The 24,080-nt window shown below is 37.6% G+C and overlaps 1 protein-coding gene across 3 annotated transcripts in view; it reads left to right on the forward strand.

Moving 5' to 3' along the window:
• The window catches only part of pacs2 (phosphofurin acidic cluster sorting protein 2), a 67,568-nt gene extending 43,714 nt beyond the window's left edge, over positions 1-23,854 (forward strand). The window contains exons 2-25 of one of the 3 annotated variants that reach the window (XM_083903139.1): positions 494-581; positions 1,274-1,363; positions 1,591-1,716; positions 2,600-2,762; positions 3,043-3,116; positions 4,573-4,653; positions 5,895-5,954; positions 6,061-6,215; positions 7,739-7,829; positions 9,117-9,188; positions 9,479-9,603; positions 10,263-10,434; positions 10,565-10,669; positions 10,768-10,874; positions 10,986-11,140; positions 11,448-11,558; positions 11,946-12,054; positions 13,212-13,244; positions 18,396-18,438; positions 18,540-18,582; positions 18,889-19,024; positions 19,487-19,707; positions 20,388-20,501; positions 21,372-23,854. In XM_083903139.1, the coding sequence (XP_083759265.1) occupies positions 494-581; positions 1,274-1,363; positions 1,591-1,716; positions 2,600-2,762; positions 3,043-3,116; positions 4,573-4,653; positions 5,895-5,954; positions 6,061-6,215; positions 7,739-7,829; positions 9,117-9,188; positions 9,479-9,603; positions 10,263-10,434; positions 10,565-10,669; positions 10,768-10,874; positions 10,986-11,140; positions 11,448-11,558; positions 11,946-12,054; positions 13,212-13,244; positions 18,396-18,438; positions 18,540-18,582; positions 18,889-19,024; positions 19,487-19,707; positions 20,388-20,501; positions 21,372-21,490 (2,593 nt within the window). In that variant the 3' untranslated portion in view covers positions 21,491-23,854. The remainder of the gene's footprint in view (positions 1-493; positions 582-1,273; positions 1,364-1,590; positions 1,717-2,599; positions 2,763-3,042; positions 3,117-4,572; positions 4,654-5,894; positions 5,955-6,060; positions 6,216-7,738; positions 7,830-9,116; positions 9,189-9,478; positions 9,604-10,262; positions 10,435-10,564; positions 10,670-10,767; positions 10,875-10,985; positions 11,141-11,447; positions 11,559-11,945; positions 12,055-13,211; positions 13,245-18,395; positions 18,439-18,539; positions 18,583-18,888; positions 19,025-19,486; positions 19,708-20,387; positions 20,502-21,371) is intronic. The other 2 variants (XM_083903141.1, XM_083903140.1) reach the window with 2 other exon arrangements.
• The last annotated feature ends 226 nt before the right edge of the window (positions 23,855-24,080 follow it).

The following is a 24,080-nucleotide window of genomic DNA, read 5'->3' on the forward strand; positions in this document are numbered from 1 at the left end:
AGAACTACCACTGCTTTAGTCTGCAATATCTTAAGAATATAATCACCATAATTGCTCTTTCTCCCACACCAAAGTCACGGCTCACAAGAGTTGTTGATCCACTTCTGCCTCCGTCATTAATTTCAAAAGTGTCACTTCAAAGTTTGAAATCCTTTGTTTGGATTTACCTAATTGACATAAACTGGCCAAACAAGACAGCAGTAGACCAGCAACTTCTCTTTCCCTATGAGCTGAAATCGCTGATTTTCACTCTCTGGACTTTGGTGCGGAAGAGTTACAAAGGCTATCTAATGGTGAAATGCTAGCCCCAGGTGCAGCACTGTGTCTAGTTGTAAACACACCTGTCCCACTGTCTGACAAACTGCAGGTGTTTTGCGTATTTGTAAACTGTTTATTTGCAACTGTTTAGTCAAAACATGATGTGGCTTTTGTTTGTGACACGTCAGCGTTGGCGTCACTGAACATTTCTCCTCTCTCGTGTCTCTCTCTGCAGATTGTGCAGTCTGACTCTGAAGAAGCTGGTCGTGATGAGGGAACTTGATAAAGAGCTGATCTCTGTGGTCATAGCGGTGAAAATCCAGGTATGTGGTGAACGTAGACACAACACAGCAGGCGCGTACAAACAAACACGCTCAGTAAAACCACTCACTGTAGTCATGTAGTTCAGTATAGTGACGTACACTATACGAGAGTATTTTATACTTCCCCACCTTGGTTTGTTTATTTCATGTCTCCGTCATATTGTTTTCATCCTTCAAGGCTCTGTTTTGATTCACGACATGTGGCTTACAGCATAAACACACTCAGACATGTTTGAGTTTTACAGCATTATTTGTTGTTTTCCACTAAACATCCTCACTGGTTTGATGTTTTTACTGGACAGATGTGTTTGAGGTATAAGTCGAGTAATCATGGCATATGTGTGTGTGTATATATACATATGTATATATGTATGTATATATGTATGTGTATGTATGTATATGTGTATATATGTATGTATGTATATATTTGTGTGTGTGTATATATATGTATATGTATGTATATATGTATATATGTATATGTATGTATATATGTATATATGTATATGTATGTATATATGTATACGTATGTACATACACATAATACGCATATACTGTATATGTATATAGGTATCTATGTTTGTATATGTATCTATGTATATGTATATGTATATGTATATGTATATGTATGTATGTATATAAACACAAACATTGTGTCAGATTGATTCATTGTTTGTTTGTTTGTTTGTTCACAGGGCTCCAAAAGGATTTTGAGGTCCCATGAGATAGTGCTGCCCCCCAGTGGTTCAGTGGAGACTGATTTGGCGCTCACCTTCTCACTACAGGTGGCTGCCACACTATTGTTTACTGTTTTTCTTATGCAGTTGATATTTTATGTTAACAACATGTTGGATGAGCGTCATTATATCTGTTACCATGGCAACTGCTTTATTTGTGTGAGGCAAACACCAAATGTTGGATCATGTAGGATAATAACAAGCTTGAAATGTTCTATATTTTTGTCACTGTGACTGTCGAAACTGTGACTGCATTTCCTCTCCCTCACGTCCAGTATCCACACTTCTTAAAACGAGAGGGAAATAAGCTGCAGATTATGCTCCAGCGGCGAAAGAGATACAAGAACCGAACAATCCTGGGCTACAAGACCCTTGCAGTGGGATGTATCGACATGGCAGAGGTGCACACACAAACAAAACTGCAGTCATCCTCTTGTTTTCCACTGTTTCCATTGTTTTACAATCCAACAAAGTGTCAACAATCAACATTTTTCACTCAAAGGAAAAGTTAAGTTAAATTGTTAAACTGAATTAAAATGTTAGTTATTAAATCATTGTTTGTATGTGAAACCAAAGCCATTTTTTTCAACATTGTGGACAATCAAGTTTAACCTAACCCCACCTGACCGAAACTAATTACACATAATCTAACCTAATCTAATATACTTTAACTTTACTTAATCTAACCTAGCCTACCATAACCTAATCTAACTTTATTTAAATTAATCTAATCAAACTTAATCTGACCTGACTTTACCTAATCTCGTGTCATCTATTCTAATCTAAACCTAATTCCATCTAATATGACCTAACCTAATTTAACTAATTTAATCTAACCTGATTCTACCTCATCTAGTCTAATCTATTCTAATGTAATCAAACCTAATTGCATCTAACCTAATCTAAAATAACCTAATTTCATCTATTCTTATCAAATCAAACTTAATTCCATCTAACCTAACCTAACCTAACCTACCTAACCCTAACCTAATTTAACTTAATCTAATCTAATTTAACCTAACCTGAACAGTAAAATAATCACTATAGATATAAACAGAACAGAACCATAATGTCACTTTCAAACATTTGTTTAAATGTTGTATACATTTATAGAACAAACTTCAGCAGTGTATTAACGGAGGTTAAAGCAATTACCCAATGGTCTGAAACTGGGCAGTTGTGGACATAAAGAATAAGAAAGGACAGAGAAGTGAGTTCAGATCACTCCGTTCCTCTGAGTTTAATCACGGCTTTTCCTCTTTTTTTTTTTCTCTTCTCTTCCAGGTGATGCAGCACCCGACGGAGGGCGGTCAGATTCTCCCTCTCTGCGGTAACCAGAAGGACATGCTGGGCAAAGTGGCAGAGATCTGGATCTTTTCCCTCTCCAGTCAGCCAATCGACCACGAGGAGGCAGCGCTGCAGGAAGGACAGAAGATCAAATGCTCTGGTAGTCTCTCATTACTCCCCAGAGTCTGAGGTTAAAACAGCGTGAAGCCATCATCATCATCATCATCTCATATGTAAAAGTCATAAACAGAGAAGGATCACAGGGTTCACAGCTGTTTATCATACAGTAAAGCAATAAACCTAACGCAGCTCTGTGTGTGTGTGTGTGCTGTATATTTAGAACCTGGCTGCATGTCAAACTTTAAAAAGGGTCGCTGAAATATTCATGAGACGTCGTTTACACGCTCGCTTTTAATCACCTGACTTCTCCTCTGCTCCAGATAATTACTCGGAGGAAGAGTACGAGAGTTTCTCCTCGGAGCAGGAGGCCAGTGACGATGCCGTGCAGGGACAGGTGAGTCTGACCACAGGCATGACATGGAGAGCTAATAAATAAGACAGTAAAAATCATAGTTTGCGAAAGAGAACTAAAACTGTCACCGTGTAGCTTTTACATGAAAATCATTTTTAAATGAGTCTGATTCGGTCCATCAGCCCCACACGTGTTTCTCAGTGTAGAGTTGTTTAGATCGGCATTCCTGTCCTGCACACAGGAAGTGATTTGTCAAGACAGACGAAGGTGAAGTGAGGCTACAGCAAACACAGAGAAGCGTCCATGAAAAAGCTTGAGAATTGAATTCTAATGCTCCAAAAACTGTGTTGTCCAACAGTCTGTTATGGAAATAAAGGCTTCTTGTCCCCGCCCACCCCTGCTCTGCAGCTGTATACACACAAACGCTCCTGTTCAAAAAAAATCGCTAAAAGTAGTATCAATGTTTGGTGCTTGAAATGTGTTTCAGAAACACTTTTTTTTGGTAAATAGTTGAAATTGTCTTCATGACTCATTGTGCAGGCCCTCACTGCCACCGCCCTGCCAGCAGGTGGAGCTATGCCCTTGACTCAGTTTTCATGCGATGAAGTTTCTGGACAGATTTCTTATCTCATGTGATGTTTTGTGCAGAATTGAATCTGCGTGACCTTTATACACTTGTTCATCTTTGATGTGTCCAGTACAAATTTGCATATTTTTTTCGAAGTAGTACGAACTTCAAGTACGAAATGTGGCAAATCGCCAAAGATGGACACCAAATTCAAAATGGCCGACTGCCTGTTGAGTTGAGTTCCATAGTACCTGAAGACTTTCTTGGACTGTGACAGATTTCCCCCAAATTTCGTGAAATTGGTTTCGGCTTTGTCCTACCAGGTTTCACCTTTGGGGGAGCCATTTTGCACCACTTTCACATATTCCCCTTATTTTACAAAATATTTAGCGTTCTGATTTGTTTCTTGTTTTAATCAACATTTAGGACATGAAAAATATGTTTTTTTTTCCTCCAGGAATTCTGATTTCATTCATCTAAAAATGAAATTGTTTGATTTAAAAAATTCTGACGTAAAAAGGGGGGAATCACACTCAACACTTACACTGCAACTGATGGAACCAGAGACATTAAAAAAGTGGACACACTGTTGTCTTTTGCTTTTACCGAGAATGCTAATATGGAAGTAATTATACATTAAATAGTCACCAGGGGGCACAAATAAGTCAATTTGAGTGGAAGTCTATGAGAAAATTAGATTCTATTTCTCATGGTTAAAAACAGTTTTAGGTCTAATTCAACAGAACATGATGTCAAGTTTGTATATTATGTTCCCATTTATTTAAAATAGTGTGCCACATATGACCAGTGTGATTGACAGCTCCTATCAACCAATGGCTAACACCGGCCAATCAGTGTTATCAAATATAACTTTTTCATGGGGTTTTGATTTTGTTTTTTTTTTGTTTTTGTTTTTATGTGTTTTTTCAGGATCTCGAGGATGACGAGTACGACGTGAGGAAGCCAAAGAAACAGAGGCGGTCCATCGTTAGGACGCCGTCCATCACCAGAGTAAGAGACGACAACCAGGGTTTTAAACTGTTGACTACAGAGAACAGGAAACATTTGACACAGAAAAATGACAATATTAATTATCTTAATTGCAACTGCACGTCTCCAGGATATTATTCCAAAATATATATAATATACTGAGCTCGTTTCAGTTCATTAGATAGTCTCATATCATGACTCAATATCACAATAATATCAAATTGTGATTTAAATATTGTATTGTGACTCATGATAATATCATATCGTGACTTAAATATTGTGATATCTTATTGTATTGCGACCTAAATATTGTGTTAATATCGTATCACAATTTAAAAATTGTGATAATATCATATTGTGACTTAAATATTATGATAATATTGTATTGCGACCTAAATGTCATGATATTGTATCACAATTTGAATATCGTGATAATATCGTATCACAATTTGAATATCGTGATAATATCTTATTGTGATTTAAATATTGTGATAATATCGTGACTTAAATGTCATGATGATATCATAATGTTACTCAAATATTGCAATAATATTGTTTCAAATCGCAATATAAAACTATATACACCCCCCCCCAGTGTGTCCATATAAGGAGTTGTGAGTTATTCCTACATCAATTTACCCAGGGTGCACCTGGGTCACTGAGCTGTGACACATTAGCACTAAGGGTTAATTTACCAATTTACCATAATTTACCAGACACTTTTAACTTAAAAATATATATTTTTTTGATGATTGAGTCCAAATTTCGTAAAGAAAACTGTGCAGCTGTGGTAGTAAACTAACAAACTAAGTCCAGATGTTTGTCATTTCCCCATCAGTGTTTCAAACTCGCGCCTCAGTGAGTTCCATCTTCACCGTGAGCTGCCTAACGAGGAACATCGAACGCCTCGTAATGACACTTCTCGTATCTATTTCCAGGAGTCGTATGATTTCATTGAGCTGAGGCAGGAAGTGAAGTGAGAGCCCCAGAAAGCAGATGAGGCCTGATGAAGCCTGATGCTGTGTGATTATTGATCAGACATGAGAGCCCACACAGGGAAAAAAAAATAAAACAATCGATCCACGGACAGAATTGCAAATGTATTTACTGCCGGTAAAAAATCAGTGAAGTGTAGGAGCTGGCTGCTCAGCAGGGATTGCATCTGATGCATTGGTTCCATTGATCTGTGACAAAACTGCAGTAAATCATAAGTAGGTCACGTCACACACGCTGAACTGTGTGTTTCTTCTCCTGTCTTTTAGCAGCAGAACTTTAAGCAGAGGGTGGTGGCTCTTCTGAAGCGCTTCAGAGTCTCAGACGAGGTGGGTGTTTTCTCTCTGCGTGGAAACTCTATCTTTGCTTTGTTGTTGTTGTTGTTATCGGTGCCTCTGCTCGCTCACGTGTGGCCATTTCTGTGTATGTGTGAAGGTTCTGGACTCGGAGCGGGACCCAGCAGAACCGCGTCCTGAGGTGGAGGAGGAGGATCTGGACCTGGACAGCGTGGAGTTTGAGAATCCGAGCGACAGCGGCCCAGAGCTGGACGACGATGACAGCGTCCTCAGTACACCAAAACCCAAACTCAAGTGAGTGGATCTCACTGACCACTCTCTCTCTGTGTGTGTATGTGTGTGTGTTTCGATTCTGAATAATTTATGGGTTGTTATTGTTAATGGTATTTCAGGACAAATAATAATGATAGTACTAAAGTTACATGAATGAAAAACACCAACTAAAATATTCATGAATTTACTCCATGAACCTGAGCACCTGATTTAGATCATACATTTGACATAAATAATTAAAATGGCCATCGTTCAATGGTGAAGTAAGTACTTTATAGTGCCATCTAGAGGAGAGGCTGAAATTTATAACAACGAACTGCTCCTCTGCTCACCCCCTCCCTTCCCTGAGCGCTACGGTATCCTCAGCCGGTCAAATGTTGTCCTCGTCGTCTTTCTCCGTGTCAGCAGATGAGGTTCTAGTATTTATTCAGATGTATAAGTGTGTAAAATACGTGTGGTCCTCCATTCTAAACGCGTAAAAAGATCCGTTCTCAGCCTCGTCTTGGCGCTCTCTCCAGCTGACCAGTACTTTTCCACTCTGTTTATACCTCAGACTTCCTGCTCCGTCAGTGGAGGCGGGACTTCCGCTACAAGTAAAGCGACGCTTGATTTGTTCTCTCGGGTTTGTCCTTACAGGCTCCCGTAGAAACATGGCGTCTCGCTGCTAACAGTGGCTATGCAACAGCGGCCCGTGACCATGTTATTTTACATGACTTTTTGAAACACTACGAAAATGAAACAAAAACTATTATACGGGTCATATATAATTATTATGGATCATATAAACCCATAAATACTACACAGTGTCCTTTTAAGCATTATTTTTTTAATAATGTGATCAGTTAATGTGAATAATTACACCAAAAATACACAAAACATTTTATCATAAATTGCAATGATTAAGGTTGTTTTTCATTTAATACATAAATACTGAGCTAGAAGAATGTGCAATATATATGTAATAATATTATAAAATATCAAGAAAATATGATGCGTCAAGGCCTTTATTTACAATTTAGGGCCATTTATTCAGATCACAAAAATGTGCGTAGGTTTTTACAGCTACTAGTTTTTCTCAGTGTTTTCATGTTTTTTGATAATTAAACACTTACTGAATGATATATTGAAAAAAGTCTATTCCATTTGTTTATTATCGATTTATACGCCAAATTTCAGGAGAATTGATGAAAGGAACAGAGACATTTTTTAATGGTTCTAGGCTTTAAATACAGCTCTGAAATGCATGATTCTTCACTTCCAATGAAGCACACCATTAGTATCTTTATTTCATAATTATTATTATTGAAATGTCAACAGTATTCTTTTTGTAGTTCTAAAAGGAACAAGCTGTCATTATTTTGTATATAGAATATCTGTTTAAAAAACGTATATGATATTATCACAATTGTATTAGTCAAATGGGTTTTTGCGTCTCCAGATTATTTTTTTTGGGGGGTGGATAGGGGACGTAAATGGCTCTTTTGAATTGATAATAAAGCATAACGTCATATTTCTTTGAATTAATCTCGGGCGTTTTCTTTCAGGCCATATTTCGAGGGTCTCTCTCTCTCCAGCTCACAAACTGAGATCGGCAGCATCCACAGCAGCCGGAGCCACCGAGAACCTCCCAGCCCGGTCAGTCCAGAGTCCATCTACACCTTAATCTGAATTACACGTGATTCAGATTATGATAATTTTTCATCATATTCCTCTTGTGTTACAGTTGGATTAAGTTTTACTTGTATTTTATGTTGACTGCTGCCACAGGACATCATAATCTGATTAAGATGTATAAATGTCAACATAATGGGACTATCCGATAATCACAAAACAAATGCTGTTTAAGAGACACAATCTGATTCAAACTATTATAATCTGGTTAATATGGGGATATTGCTGTCCATGGAACTGGTGACTATATTGAAATAGACAACAGTAATCTGATTATTTGCGTACAGCAATTCTGAATGAAATGTTAATCAGATTATGTTGCAGAATGTTGTGTTTACATGGAAGTGTCTTATTCCCTGTCGTCTTTTGTCTACCTTAAAATAGATGCCAATAATCTGATTGTCAACGTTAATCCTAATTATTCTGACAGTGATTTTACCATGATTTTTATTATATTATAATTATTGACTCGCATCTAATTTACGTCCACTGCTGAGATGGAATATTATAATCTGATTATGGTATACATGCCTCATTTATATGGATACATTTTAATCAGATTATTGCTTATTCTGTGGGTTAAATTAGTCAGAAAATGTTGTTTATATGGTAGTATGTTATTCAGACTATTGTTCTAATCTGATTAGTGTATTGATATAGCTGTCCATGTTTAAATAGCTGGCATTGATTTGACTTTATATTGAATAATGCATTATTTGGATTATGTTATTTAAATGACACAACATAGTCTGATCATGATGCACATGTCCACTGCTGCAATGGGATTTTATAATCTGAATAATGTGTATATAATCACACATAATAACTTATTATTTATAAACAATATCTATATAATGCATCTAAAATAAGAATACTCCACGTCTTGCTCAAATGATTGCTTAGCCTTAGGGTTAGTTAAATCAGAAAAGTTTGTTGTCTTAATCTGGTTACTATCGGATTATGGATCTTCCATATAAATGCATTCAGTGAGTCCTGAACACCTGCAGATTTGCTGATAGCAAATCAGTAAATTGTACTGGAGCAGGGAAGCTCAGGAACGTGTTTCGCTGACGTGCAGAAAAGTGCAGATTAACCCTGGCTCTGGTACTCAGATGACTCATCCCATCACTCCTCAGGAAACACGATCGCTGGCTTGTTTATAAAACTGCAGGGCATTTGTTGAACTGTGAATCCAGGATTCCATCAAAACCAGATTATGTTTATTGTTCCTTCTGACCTTCTCATTCCCAGATTGACCCAGATAAAACCAAGGGTGTCGGAGCCAAGTTTCCAGATGACAGCGTGTCTGATAACGTCTCCTTTGTGAGTGTGAATTCTTAAAGCTGCCTGAGATCAATAACTGGCATCACTTTTGTTATGAGGGCTGGTGTTTGAAAGAAAAACATAGAAATGAGCTCCTCGGGGCTTTAAAACTGTAGAAACTGCACGTTGGCTCTGCTCCTCTGCATTTGTCAACCAAGAAAAACATCTACTAATGGAGGGTTACTCTCATAACAAACCACATGAAACGGGAATAAATCATGAGGAGAAAAATTAACAAGCACTTAAATGTTAAGACATTAAAGGAAAAGTTTTTGGGGTTTTTCCCACAGGAGCAGCCGGAGGCTGTGACTCCGACTACGGAGCTAGAGATGGACAACATGGACACGTTTTTAGAGAGACTGCCACCAAGTGGCAAAATGACCAAGACTGAATCCCTCATCATTTCATCCAACAGGTAAAAACATAAAACGAGGATTAGCTGCCTTTTTTAAAGCTGTAGTGCGTAACTTTTAAAAGTTTAATTCAAACTATTTCAAGTATTGCGTTCATAAAGAATTTACTTAAATATTAAGTATTGTGATAATATCGTATCATGACTTAAATATCTTGATAATATTGCATCTCAACTTTAATATCGTGATATCATATTGTGACTTTAATATTGTGATAATATCGTTTAGTAACTTAAATATCGCGATAATATCATATTGTGACTTTAATATTGTGATAATATCGTATAGTGACTTAAATATGATAATATCGTATTGTGACTTTAATATTGTGATAATGTTGTATAGTGACTTAAATTTTGCAATAATATAGTATTGTGATAATATCGTATTATCACAATAATAATACGACATTATTGTGATAATACCGGCTAACCTACATAGAACTGTATTAAGGAAAAGTATCAATAGTGTTGCTGACAGAGCATGTTTATGTTCTGTTCATAAAGACCAAACAAATCAGAGTTCAAGTTACACACTGCAGCTTTAAATAATTTTAATAATAAGTTTTTTAAAGATAAATTCAATGTGTCATATGTCTGTCTGTCTGTAATCATTATTCCTTGTTGCAGACGATTATCACATTATTGTTTCCACTTCACAGGCGTCCGTCTCTCTTCCTCTGCTCTGTTCTCGTTGTCAGGCAGGAACCAAAGTTGGCGGGCAGACGAGGTCGGAGCACGTCGCTGAAGGAGCGGCAGCCCAGCAGGCCGCAGAACGAGAGGGCCAACAGCCTGGACAACGAACGCTCCCTGGAAACACGCTGCCACCTACAGGTAGGACAGTAGAGCTGCAGGACAAACCAAATAATACACAAATATACATGAGTATTTGTAGATGATAGTGTTTTAATTGTACATTTTTTTTATCAAGAAGTCAAGACTTAAACTTTTTTTCCCTCCTAAGATCCCTAGAAAGACAGTATATGACCAACTGAACCACATCCTGGTGTCTGATAACTCCCTTCCTGACAGCATCATCCTCATCAACACATCAGACTGGCAGGGCCAGGTAAGACAACAACAAAACATAAACAGCCTCTTAACATGTTAAAGGTTTATATAACAACGTGTATTCAGTCAAACATGCTTTTTTCCCCCCCATCTCAGTATCTCTCAGATATGCTTCAAAACCACAATCTACCTGTGGTGTGCACCTGCACCACAGCAGACATCCAAGCTGCGTTCAACACCATCGTCTCACGCATACAGAGATTGTGAGTCTGCCTCTCAACCTGTTGCCGTTGCAAATAAACCCAGATACAAACTCAGTTTTAGTGCGCAACAGTTGTTTCCGTGACATTTGTCTATTTGTTTTTGTCTCCTAGTTGTAACTGTAACTCCCAGACGCCCATTCCCATAAAGATAGCCGTGGCTGGAGCGCAGCACTACCTCAGCGCGGTTCTCAGGCTTTTTGTGGACCATCTCTCCCATAAAACTCCTGACTGGCTCGGATACATGAGGTTCCTCATAATCCCTCTTGGTGAGTAACTGTCTAAACAGCCGCTTTGATAATGGTCGAGAAGAAGACGCGAAAAAATGTGAATTATACCACTAATTCCAGACATTTATCAATTTGACAAAATTTCTAGTTTGGGTTAGTTTTGTTATTGTTGAAATATGCATTTCTTAAGAAAAAAAAAAAAAAAAACCCACACACACATATATATATATATACATACATATATGAAAATATGTATACGAATGGAAGACAAAACAATTTATTACATAAGTAAAAAGGGTTATTAATCATGTGGATTTGATGTGGTTCTATTTTTGTTATTTTTAAGGTACACATCCTGTCTCCAAATATCTCGGAACTATCGACTATCGATACAACAGTTTGTTCCAAGATGCTGCTTGGAGGGACTTGTTCCACAAGCCAGAAGCTCCTGTTATTGGTGGGATGTTTTATTTATTTATTTAATCTTATTATTGACAGACTTTTCCAAAATGAAACGGACGTCTGTCAACCACTCACTCTCCCACACCAAATGCCATAGAGAAGATCAGTGATTTTAACACCACTGCACACAGGTGTGATGTCCCCTCTAGCTAAAATCACAGATTTTCTCTGGACTTGAGAGTGAGAGGTTTACAAACTTCAGTTTCCTGTTTTAAGATAGTGTTACCACAGAGATAATTGGCTTTTGGTAGCCAAGCATTTATACACGATATCTGAAGTATGTCTTGACCTGTAAACCACAAAAGCAACGACGCATGTTTCCCCGAACCACGTGTGCCAGCTTTTGATGAAGAGTGGCCGTGATCTCTGTCCTTCTGTGCAGCTCAGGAGAGTCCTGATGTGGTGTCTCGGGTCACTCAGTACATGGTGGGAGCCAACGGAGCTCACCAGCTCCCCATCGCAGAAGCCATGCTCACCTACAAACAGAAGAGGTATGTTTTTATCATCAAAATGTGTTTAGAGTCTGGAGATTTTACTCTCATGCAAATCTTTCAAAATGTTTTTTTTTTTTTCAAAAGGGGGATTTAAGTGATCTGTAAGAGATTAAAGCTGCTGTAGTAAAGACAAGATCGTGGGGAAAATAGTCAATTCTTGAGTCTCATCTTCATCATGTTATACTAATGTTTTAAGAATGAGGCTCTTTGTCCTGTCTGTCATTAATTATTGTGATAAAAAAGTCAGATAAATAAAGATTTCGTTTTTTTTTGCCCAGCTTGGGTTAGGTACTGTAAGCCGGTACTTCTTGTACGTGGTACCAAATTTCAGTGCTTGAAACGTCTGGGAGTGTGTGAGAGCTAAGCGTCGCGAAGGCTACGAGATCACGACACCAATAATGGCGAAAGTTGAAAAGTTGAAAATGACGCTCATTGCAATATTTGCGACACGAAATACACCTCAAACCTGATGAAGCACCTTGTCAAACACAGGATTTATTTAAAAGCTGAAGAATGTACCGTTTTTGACTCATGGAAAGTGACAACTGCTGCATCAGCTACCAACGCTAGCACTAGCTAGCATACCAACATTTTTTTGTTGCCCCGCGTAGTCGTGGAGAGAGCCATAACATTTTGCGTTCTAGTCCGACTTGTGACTCCTCAAAAAGTGTTCGTTGTCGTTAGCCTGCCGTCTGTGGCTAGCGTTAGCCGTGTGGCTAACTCTCGGACCGGTTAGCTTACAGTCCACAGCTGATTGTGTAAACACTTGTTTGTGACAAGAGACAAAGGGCAGACAGAAAAAGAAGAAGCTGTTGTGGAAGAGTGAGGTCTTGTTCTATATTCATTTCTAACTAATATTTATTTATGTTTATTTATTTACTGTTCCCCAATTCATATTCCGCTTAGGGCCCCATAAAGCCTTGGGCCGGCACTGACCGTACTACTGCCATGCTGTTAATAAGCTGTATCTTGAATCCCCCTTTTGAAAAACACAATGACTAGATTTCACTAAAGTTGTTTTTTGTTTTTTTTTTGTCTGATGTAGCAGGAACAGTGTCTTCTAAACATGTCACCTTGTTTCCATCCCAGTGTGTGTGAATAACACGTTGTTTTTGTTTTGTTGTATGTTTTTCTTTCTTTTCTGTCTTTTGAAGGAAAAAGAGCTTTCATTTTGATTTTGCAGTCAGGTATTGTGGTCGATTGAGTTTGTTTCTCATGTCGCCTGGTGATTCATGCGCTTCCCTGTGTGTGTGTGTGTGTGTGTGTGTGTGTGTGTTTGTGTGTGTGTGTGTGGTTGTTTGAACCCTCTCTCTCTTTTCGTCTCTTTGCTGGAGCTGCCACTTTAACAGCTGCTCTCAGTGTTTGTCTTTTCTTTATTGCCGTTAACAGCCTGAGTCATAGATTTTGAGAATATACATAATCTGCCTTCCAGACCTCAGAGAACAGCAGACACATTATGAGACGCCTTGAACTAATTAAAGCTACACCGGGCCAAGTTTTTACTTCTTTTATGAGCTGACACATGAGTTGTGCGGTTACGAGGAGCGTCTCCTCTTTAGTAGATTTTTGCCTTTTTGTCTCTAAACAGATTGTGGTTTGGTTTTGATCACTGCCCGCTCCAGGCAGAGGAAATTTAATATAAACTGTTTATTCTACTACTCATTATATACAAACAACATCTGAGCTCATCGTGTTAAAATCCACTGCCACTGACTGAAACTCTCCTGACAGCCACAATATCATGTTTACAGGGTTTAACTGGCTCTTTTTGTTGCTGCCAATTGCAAAATTACCATCTTTAGTGTAATTTCCTTTGGCAGAATTTGTTCACTGGCCTCAACTCTGCTCAGTAAATGAGGATGCGCCTCAATGACGCACCTATAATCAATCAATCAACCTTTTTTTTTTAAACTTATATAGCACGGAAAAGATGAAATCAAGGGACACAGACCACAACAGCATCCATAATGGTACAGAGATGGCAAAACGAATGTAATCAACAAAAAATAAATTAAAAGATTCAGGAAATACCATCATCAATGAGGAAAAAAGGGCACCCAAATAAGAGCAAAGAGAGCAAATACTAAACAAAAAGATTACAATATTAAAAGAGTAGAATAAAGTATTCAAGGCAGATATGGAGAAATACTGTAGGTCGGATACAAATGGAGAAAATACACATTAAATAAATAAATAATAAATTAGCTTTTAAAATAAACTATAGATATAATATTTGCTAGTTACTTTCTTCCATATAACACACAAATCGATATAGATATTTGATTTTGGACACATTAATAATTTTTTTTTTTTTTTAATTAAATGTTTTCTGACATTTTCTGGACCAAAGAACCAATCTATTTTTAAAAGAAAATGATGGTCTGTTTCAGCTCCTCTTCAGATGTTGATCTGCACGTACAAAACCTGGTCAGAACATTTTAATGTGTTCTCCATTCAAACCAACATTCCCTGAATACTATTATTTCGAAGTGAGATTATAATTTGTTGTCATGTTGTGATGAAACGACCGTGCGCTGAAAAAGTGGCAGGACTCAGTTCTCCTCTGTCTGTTTCTTCCTCCCTGCTCTTTCCTCTGCATCATTTGCTTCAGGCCATTCACGTCTGTCTGTTATTTGTCCTTGTAGATGTAGAGAAACCTGCACGTAGTCGGTAAAATAACAACACCAGAATGCAATGCAGCTCTCCTATCTCCTTATATTTGTAATTATTATTAACCTACGTATAGTTCCATGTATGGTTTTAATGTATTGTATAATTATTGTAGTTTTCTAACATTATTTTCCATTCGTGTAGCCCTATAATAATAATACAAGTATATGACAGTCATCAAAGTTCATTTTTGGCACATGCTACTATTTTTCTAGCAAAACGACACCAATCATTACATTATATTGCTGAATGATTTTGTAAATATATACAAGGTTCTTTGTCATTTATCAAGTTATTCATGCGTAAGACACAATATCAACCTGATCACACCCTTTATTCTCATGCAACAATCACATTTTATTTTTTATTCTCTTTGATATGTAAATTAAGACAGCATTGAAATGGACGAAATGATAAAAATAATTTGAACTGAATGGAACGGAAAATAGAATTGAATCAATGTAAGGTTGAATGTTAAAATTATAAAACGTTCAAAAGCTACACAGATTATAACATATTATGCTAGTTCTTACTTTTGGAACTAAAAAATAGTGCATGTGTTATGTCTGTAGTTTCATTTCCACTTACATGCATGTGCATCTTTTATCTGACCACGTTTAAAGGTCCAGTGTGTAACATTTGGCAGAGCGTATTTGCAAAATTGGAACAAACTACGCACAAGTATGTTTGTATACGTGTATAACTGCTTTAAAATAAAATAAAAATGGGTTGGTTTTTCGTTGCCGTAGAATGAGACGTCTTTATGTACTGGCGGCAAGGGCCTTGCTTTGTATTTGTGCCGCCATGTTTCTACAGCAGCCTGAATGGATGTTGTAGCGACAAATGCAAACTTAAAGGTGCATTATGTAATAAATCTAAAGCAACTGGCCATAAAATCCTCCTAATATGTCACAGAGACTCAGGAATAATGTTCATATAACAAACTGAACTCACCAACAACAACAGTACAGACAAAATATTTGCATTAAAAAAAATATTTTGCAGACTGCAAATCATGTTTTGGCATGTGGCGCCACCTACCGCCGTCTACCAATCATTGCAGTCAGTAGAGTCTCAGCTGCCGAGCAACCACGGGTTGCCAGTTACGTAATTTGAATGTAGTAACCGCTTTTGGCCACATTCTTACATATGGCACCTTTAATTCCAAAGGCACCCAACGTCATTAGCTGTAGGCTATTTCCTAATGTGCCAAGGAAGAGTCATGTAAAGGGTTTGCACATTTATTTCCACTTGCTCTATCTATCAAATGTGTTTTGATGAGGAAACTTACTATGCAAATGACAAAGAACAGCTGTATTGTCGACTCACCAGAAGAGGGACTTCACGTCACTACTTCAGACTAAAACCTCTTCCTTACTGGTCAGCGAAGGCCACTGTAGTTCCCTGACAAACTTCGGAAAGGGAAGTGCGGAGTGTAGGAGTCCTCCATTTGTTGCAATCGTTCACACTGGACCTTTAATCCAAAAGATGGAGTGAGCATATAGTATTCTGACAGAGGTCGTTCCTAATATTCTGTCATGCTCCATCCTTGCTAAGAGCGATGAGCGTGAATCACTCGCATACCAGGCAGACATCTGGCTCTTTCTGTCTCTTTTTGTCTCCTCCTTCTTGCTCGTGGTTTGGTCACAACAGAGTTGTTGTGTTGTGTTGGAAAAACAATCTGACGAAACCTACTGTAGACTGTCTCCTCTGTTCTCTCCCCTGCTCTCGTAGTCTCTCTGTTTCTTCCCTGGGGGGGCGATGGCAGGTTTCTTCAAGGCAAGAGCAACAACCTCCTAAAACGTCGTAGAACGTCTTCACATTTTAGAAAAACATACATTGTCTGGCCAAAAAAAATAGTTACACACTCAAAATTTTAGTTGAACAGCCTTAAGGTTTGTTTGCAACATGTAGTTGTTGTGGCATTAAGTTGATAAGCTTTTCTTCAGTGTCACTATTTGTTTCAATCCACAGTTGCACTCATTTTTCACCAAGATCTTGTCTCTATGATGGAGTTGGATCACTACGTTTAGTCTTCTCTAGCACATCCTGAAGATTCTTAATGGGGTGGACAATCCATGTATTTCATGCTTCGGACTGGGTATTGAACTTCAATACTTTTGTTGTATCGTCTGAACTTCAGACAGGTTGTCGAACTTCAATACTTTTGTTGTATCGCCCAGAATTCGGACTGGGTATTGAACTTCGATAATTTTTAGTATCGTCTGAACTTCATACTGGGTGTTGAACTTCAATACTTTTGTTGTATTGTCCGAACTTTGGACTGGGTGTTGAACTCCAATACTTACATGGTATTGTCCGAACTTCAGACTGGGTGTTGAACTCCAATACTTTTGTTGTATTGTCCGAACTTTGGACTGGGTGTTGAACTTACATGGTATTGTCCGAACTTCGGACTGGGTATTGAACTCCAATACTTTTGTTGTATTGTCCGAACTTCGGACTGGGTATTGAACTTCGATAATTTTTAGTATCGTCTGAACTTCGGACTTGGTGTTGAACTTCAATACTTTTGTTGTATTGTCCACATTTCGACCTGGGTATCAAACTCCAATATTTTTTGGTATTGGTCGAAGTTTGTGCTGGGTATCCAACTTCAATATTGAAGGTATTGAACTTCCTCTCTATCAGCTAATATTGAAAATGATTACATACACAAACCCAGCACATATGGGGTTAATCCCATCAACGTGAGTGAGCCAATAAGCATGTCACATATACTGTTTGATCGAGCCATGTCAATGCCAGATTTAATCAGGCTCAAATGATTTTTTTTCTCAATGAAAAAATCAAATTTGAGCCTGATTAAATCTGACATTGTCATTTTAGACTATGCATGATAAACCTGGTTATATATATATATATATATGGTTATATTAGGAAGACTGCTGACCTCATCTTTTTGGGTACATAACATTACTGAACCTAGACGTGACCAAATGAAGCTGATCATAACACTGCCCCCTACAGGCTTGTATGGTCAGGAATTTTTTTGAGTATGTGACTCTTTTTTTTGAAGCCGGACAGTGTATGTGTAGAGATATAGAACAGTAGAACTTCATTCAGGCTATTTTTCTGCTCATTAACAGGAAAATAGTTCGTAGAGTAGAGGGCTTCTAAGCGTAGTAATGCACTACCGCTCACAGGTAGTGCATGAAACTGGACAGGCTTTATATTTAGGTTGGTGCTCTTCCGTCACATCCACCTCTCTATGTGTCTGCAGTTGATTTGTTTCTCTTATGGACTTGCTGCCCCTCTGACTTGACGATGATTGAGCCGGTCTTGTCTCTGCAGTGACTGGTTGGGTTTTTTTTTGGAGGCCGTCTCTTTTGCATGTTTTCTCTCTCCTGCTTGCTTCTCCTGTTGCCTTCAGGAACCCTGCAGTCAGGCTGGGTGCAGCAAATGCAGCATGTTCCACCGATTCTGTTTGGGTGGTGGTTGCATACTTTTTATGCAATGTAAAATGAAGAGTATGTCAACCACTATAAAATCAACATTAAAGTCACTAACAGTTGATTTTAGTGTTATTAACAGTAGAGGGGATTTCTTTAAAGTTCAAATCTTATCAGATTTATTTAATTTGAGCAAATGCTTCATAAAATTTGATTTTTTTTTTCTTCTACACACTCACCACTGCCGCTCCACAGCCCTGATGAAGACTCATGTCAGAAATTCATCCCCTTTATTGGAGTAAGTATCATCTTTTACTCCACCTCATTTAGTTCCATTTTTGTTCAGCTAATGTTGGTTTTTTTTGGGGCTGTTCTTTTTTCCCCTTATTTTACTTTCAGATGGTGAAAGTTGGCATCGTTGAGCAGACGTCAGCAGCCTCAGGTTAGCCGTTGTTGTTTTGTTTATGGTCTTGTTCCTACGCATGAAATATCCTTCAAAAAAACACTCAAATTCACCCAGAAAATAACATTAAATTGATGTTATGACACAGATATTGTGATAGTCAATTTGTCAATATAGCTTAGACCTGGTTATTCCTAAACTGAATCGATGTGTAATAAAAGATAAAGAAAGATGATGAAAACTCTATTATCTTGTATAAATATCGGCCTAAATTAAAAAATACTTTGCCTCAGACTGCTCACAGTTTGATTTTAGAGTCATTTTCCCGACTGTTTGGTCCCTCAGGAGACTCTGACGATGCAGCACCACTGAGCTCCTCGCTGCTCTCCTCCACACCGCCACAAATATCACCTGCACTCAAAGAGGCGTCACCCACTCCACCGTCTTCACCCTCCGTTAACACCAGCTTCTGCGCTTACAGGTAAAATAGTGCAGCGACATTTAAATATAGCCAGCCTCTTGCTAGTGTTTGTTTTTTATCACGCCACATATTTTTCCTTCTCAGATTGTTCAGTTTAAATTTCGAGAATGTTGTTTTAATTGTTGTGATAATTTCATATCAGTTAATCTCTTAATGAGGCTTCAGATCAATTTGACAGAAATATTGGAAGGCTCACAAAATGTAGAAAATAGACCATTTTTTGGGCTCTAATTAAAAAACGATTAAATAAATGATCCAAAATGGGGCTAATTAATGCTTAAATGTAACATGATATTGGGAAATTGTATTTTTCATAATAAATTGTTTAAATTGTTCATTGTATATGAGAATGGCATCATGATTTCTCCTCATATTCTCCATAAACCTTTACCTGCTTTAATTCTTAAGCATGCATCTTTTAAAAGCTCTTTTTTTTTAAACTTCCCTGGCTGTTTCCTGTAGTTCTGGTGGTCAGATGGAGCTGATGGGGCTTCAGGTGGACTACTGGGTGGCTCCGACAGAGAGAAAGAAAGATGTGGAGAAGCGGGACTCCTCCTCCAAAAACACTCTGAAGTGCAATTTCCGCTCGCTGCAGGTCAGCCGGCTGCCACTGGGGGGCACTGAGCCAAGCCTCCAGCCCACCATGTCCATGACGGTGGTAACCAAGGAGAAAAATAAGAAGGGTAAGACGAAGATCTGTATTGTGATTTCATTGTGAAGAATTACACAACCTTTCAAAAGTTTGGGGTCACCTAAACAATTGTTTTGTGTTTTCCATCAAAAAAGGTAAAAAAAAAAATTAGAAAAATTAGAAATAATGATTTTTATTCAAAATAATAATTTTGCCCTTTCGTCAAAGAACCAGCAAAACTGTTTTCAGCTGTGGTAACATCATTGCACAAGGGTTTTCAAGGGTTTTCTAATCATCCAATAGCCTTCTAACACAATTAGCAAACACAATGTACCATTAGAACACTGGAAATGGGCCTCTATACACCTATGTACATATTCCATTAAAAACCAGACGTTTGCAGCTAGAATAGTCGTTTACCACATTAACAATGTATAGAGTGTATTTATGATTCATTTAATGTTATATTCATTGGAAAAAAAGTCTCTTTCCTTCAAAAATAAGGACATTTCTAAGTGACCCTAGACTTTTGAACGGTAGTGTGCTTTTCAAAAAAAGCAGTTCCCCCTGAAAATTAACCTTAAATAAGTTCTTCAGTGTTCATCTGGACATTGACAGACATCAAACACTGCATCTAAAGGGCAAATGTCATCACAGTTTAATCCTTCTTCTCCTTCTGGAGACCAGAATCAGTCTGAATCCTTCATTTACTCTGATCTTCTCTCGTGCCAGTCATGTTCCTGCCAAAAAAGAGCAAAGACAAGGAGGTGGAGTCGAAAAGTCAAGTGATCGAGGGCATCAGCCGGCTCATCTGCACTGCCAAGCACCAGCAGACCATGCTGAGAGGTATTTTCCTACATAGACCTACTGCTGTGTCCACAAAAAAAGAAAATTAAAGGTGTATTATGTAATAAATCTAAATCAACTGGCCATAAAATCCTCCTAATATGTCACAGAGACTCAGGAATAATGTTCATATAACAAACTGAACTCACTAACAACAACAGTACAGACAAAATATTTTCATTAAAAAATATATTTTGCAGACTGCAAATCATGTTTATGTTTTGAAATCATGTTTTGGCATGTGGCGCCACCTACCGCCGTCTACCAATCATTGCAGTCAGTAGAGTCTCTGCTGCCGAGCAACCACGGGTTGCCAGTTATGTCAGAAAACGAAAAGTAAAAAACCTCGGTATTTTGAATTTGAATGTTTTTGGCCACATTCTTACATATGGCACCTTTAAATAAAACACATTTTTTATCAAAACAATGAATCTTTGAAGGTGTTTTTTGAATTGTTCACACTTCACTGGCCGATGAGCGTGAATTATTATTAAAATTCAAGTCAAGAGTAACTGTGTGTTCCGACTATTCTGAAAATAGTTTTCCATATGAATTAGATATTCATCACAAAATTAGATTAACTATGTCATCTATATAGCATGAAATACACTGTACGTTACGTAGAATGAATCAAATGATCATAAGAAGTGTTACAGTGTTTTGTTTTGATTAATTTTCTGTTAAATTAACTACAATATGTTGCAAAATACAAAATATGCCACATGTTTGTACTGTATTTATGCTTTTTTTTCTTTTTTTACTTGAATGTGACAACCAATTTAAATTTAAAGTAAAAAACGTATGCTGACTGAGGGAGTAAAAAACAGCTCTGCATTGTAAATAGTCACTTCCGTGTTCTGTCCTCTGCAGTGCTGATTGACGGCGTCGAGTGGAACGATGTCAAGTTTTTCCAGCTGGCGGCTCAGTGGTCCTCACATGTCAAACATTTCCCCATCGGGATCTTTGGACACACAAAAGGTCCATACTAGCAGCACCTAAGAGACTGAAACACTGAGGACAGCGTTTCCCTTTTCCTTTCCCTTCCTTCTCCCTGGTGCCAACTGTTTTTAACCCCCAGCACACGCTTCTTCTTCTTCTTCTTCTGCTGTCTTAATTTAAGCTCCTGCTTTCCACTGTCACATTTGTCTGATTATTTAATCTTTTGCGTGTTTTTTTTTTTAATTTTCTATTTATGTAAAAAAAAGTCTCTGATGTTTTATAGACTTTTGAGGGGGGGGGGAAAAGCCTAATTATATAATAATTAGAAATGACTTCTAACCCTTGAGATACTGTACCACCACTGCACCCATGGTTCTTTTCATTTGGTGAGGTTAGTTTTAAGCACTTGGCCGATATAATTAATCAAGAATATGTTGAGAGCAAGAGGAAGAAGTGATGATGAGTGACTAAGTTTATGGCCATGAGTAAAAACAAAGTTGGATGGCCTATGACCTTGACCTCTGCACAATATGAAGAAGTCTAATGTGCAATAGACTGAACGCTGTGTGAAATAAGATCCTGAATATTAACCTGGCACTAGTGTTATTGACACTGTGGTTTTGGCGCCACGTTAAATCCTTTTTATTTTCTCCTCTTGTTAAACTGGCTTGAGGTTTGAAGAGTGCTGCTTCACTATTAGTGCTAAAAATAACTTCATAAACCTGTTTTGTTTTTGTTGTTTTTTAAACAGTTTTAGCACACATTCAAATTCCTTTTTATGTCACAATCCAATAGTAAGAATTATAAATTATAATTATTATATAATTATAAAAAAAATGTTTGGGATTTCTCTGTCACTATCTTGCTTGGAATAAGATTTATAAAAAAACAAACAACAACAAAAAAACATAGGCAAACTCTAAGCTATATGGGAAATACAAAGCTACAGCTAAGAACTAGCTTTGCTTGCTAGCATAGCAGGGTTATCGTGGACCTGTGATAAGAAAATAGGCATGAAGGCGTCTTCAAAGCTCACAAAATAAAAAAATAAAAAAATCTTATTTCTGTTATGTGTAAAGATACAGGAGAAACGAAGACGAGCAGTCTGAGCTTTGCTAGCAGTTAGCTAGCATTCCCAGTCTTCAAGCTCTGCTAAGCTAAGTAGCTACTTGCAAAAAATGCTAGCCTGGAAAAGTTTTTTCACATTTATTTTTAATTTTAATTGAATTTGCCTACCAGCATCTACAAGCTAATATGTTTATTTTAATCCATACAACATTAAGACAGTCAGCTCAAGTCCTAAAGGTTTGAGAATAATGAAATGCCCAGTTTTTGCCGGCCTGCGGCTAAGCTAAACTTGCTTTGAGATATGTTTTTATTTAATGCTCACCATTAAGTTCAAATTATTGTTATTTCTGCTTTGTTCATGAAAAGTAAACATTTACAGATTAGTACTTCTGTATTTGTATGTATGTATCATTTTAGGCCTCTTCTTCCTCAAGCCTCACACTCCTCACACTGCACTCCGCATCTTCTATGAAAACAAACGTTGTTTTTGCCAAAGGGAATATTCATCAGCTGCAGCTCACTCGTTATCACTACTTTGTGGTATTATAGATGACTTCTTAATGTAGAGGTGAATGTATTGAAGGTACCTTAATGTAACGCACTTTTAAATGTTTGTCCATTTTAGATTTTAGCGTTGTTAAAAACCTGCGGAACCTGGGAACCTGCGGGTATGAACGTGCTGTGGTTCACAGAGGCACATACAGTAAACACTGAACCTGTCGTTAAACCTGAGGTCAACAACAGCACAAGCAGTGGGGGACGTGGCATATCATGGATATACAGTATGCCACGTCAACCAGTCATTCTTCAGTGCTGTTTAATATCACTCTGCACTCGGTGTGAAGCTATGTTAGATTTTAGTTGAGTATTCTGTCGGATTAACCTAAACGTGTACTTGATGTTGACGTTTTTAAATTTCGTCTGTAGATTTTTCTCCATCTACTAAAACAGTATTTTGTTAATACATTTTTCTTTTCTTTTCTGTAGCAGTTTCATCGTAACCTTTGCCAATTTCTTGATAAGTGCCTAAATTGTTTAATTTTGACGGATCAATCAATAAATGAATAGATATCCCAGGCTAACATGGTGCTGATTCTGGTGCGACAACAGCAAAATATGTCAATATACAGTACAGTGCATATCACACACTGGCCAGTTGACTCTCACATAATGGGTTTGACTTAATCAAAGCAACACTACAGTCGAGGCTACAGTCAATCCATGTCAGACGTACATTTATTTCTCTGTAGAGATGTTCTTAGATGTATTTTTTGTTTGTTTGTTTTTCCATGTCTATCTCAAGGGAAAGGCTTGTTTCAATTGAAGGTTCCCGAAAGACTACCACTGTAATCCCAAAATCTGGGAGTAATAAAAATACTATACATACTAAAATGCACTATGTTTCCATGTGTGAGTAAATAACGTCTATTGTTGATCAGATGAAAACTGTGTATATACTGCAAGTGCAAAATAGACTTAGAGTTATTAAAAACCAGGTATGTTTGTTTCCATGGACTTTGAACCTCATTCATTCATTCCAGCATGTGTGGAAACTCCACCTATTAAGATTTA

Source organism: Microchirus variegatus (genome assembly GCF_963457635.1).
Source record: "Microchirus variegatus genome assembly, chromosome: 16".
NCBI lineage: Eukaryota > Metazoa > Chordata > Actinopteri > Pleuronectiformes > Soleidae > Microchirus > Microchirus variegatus.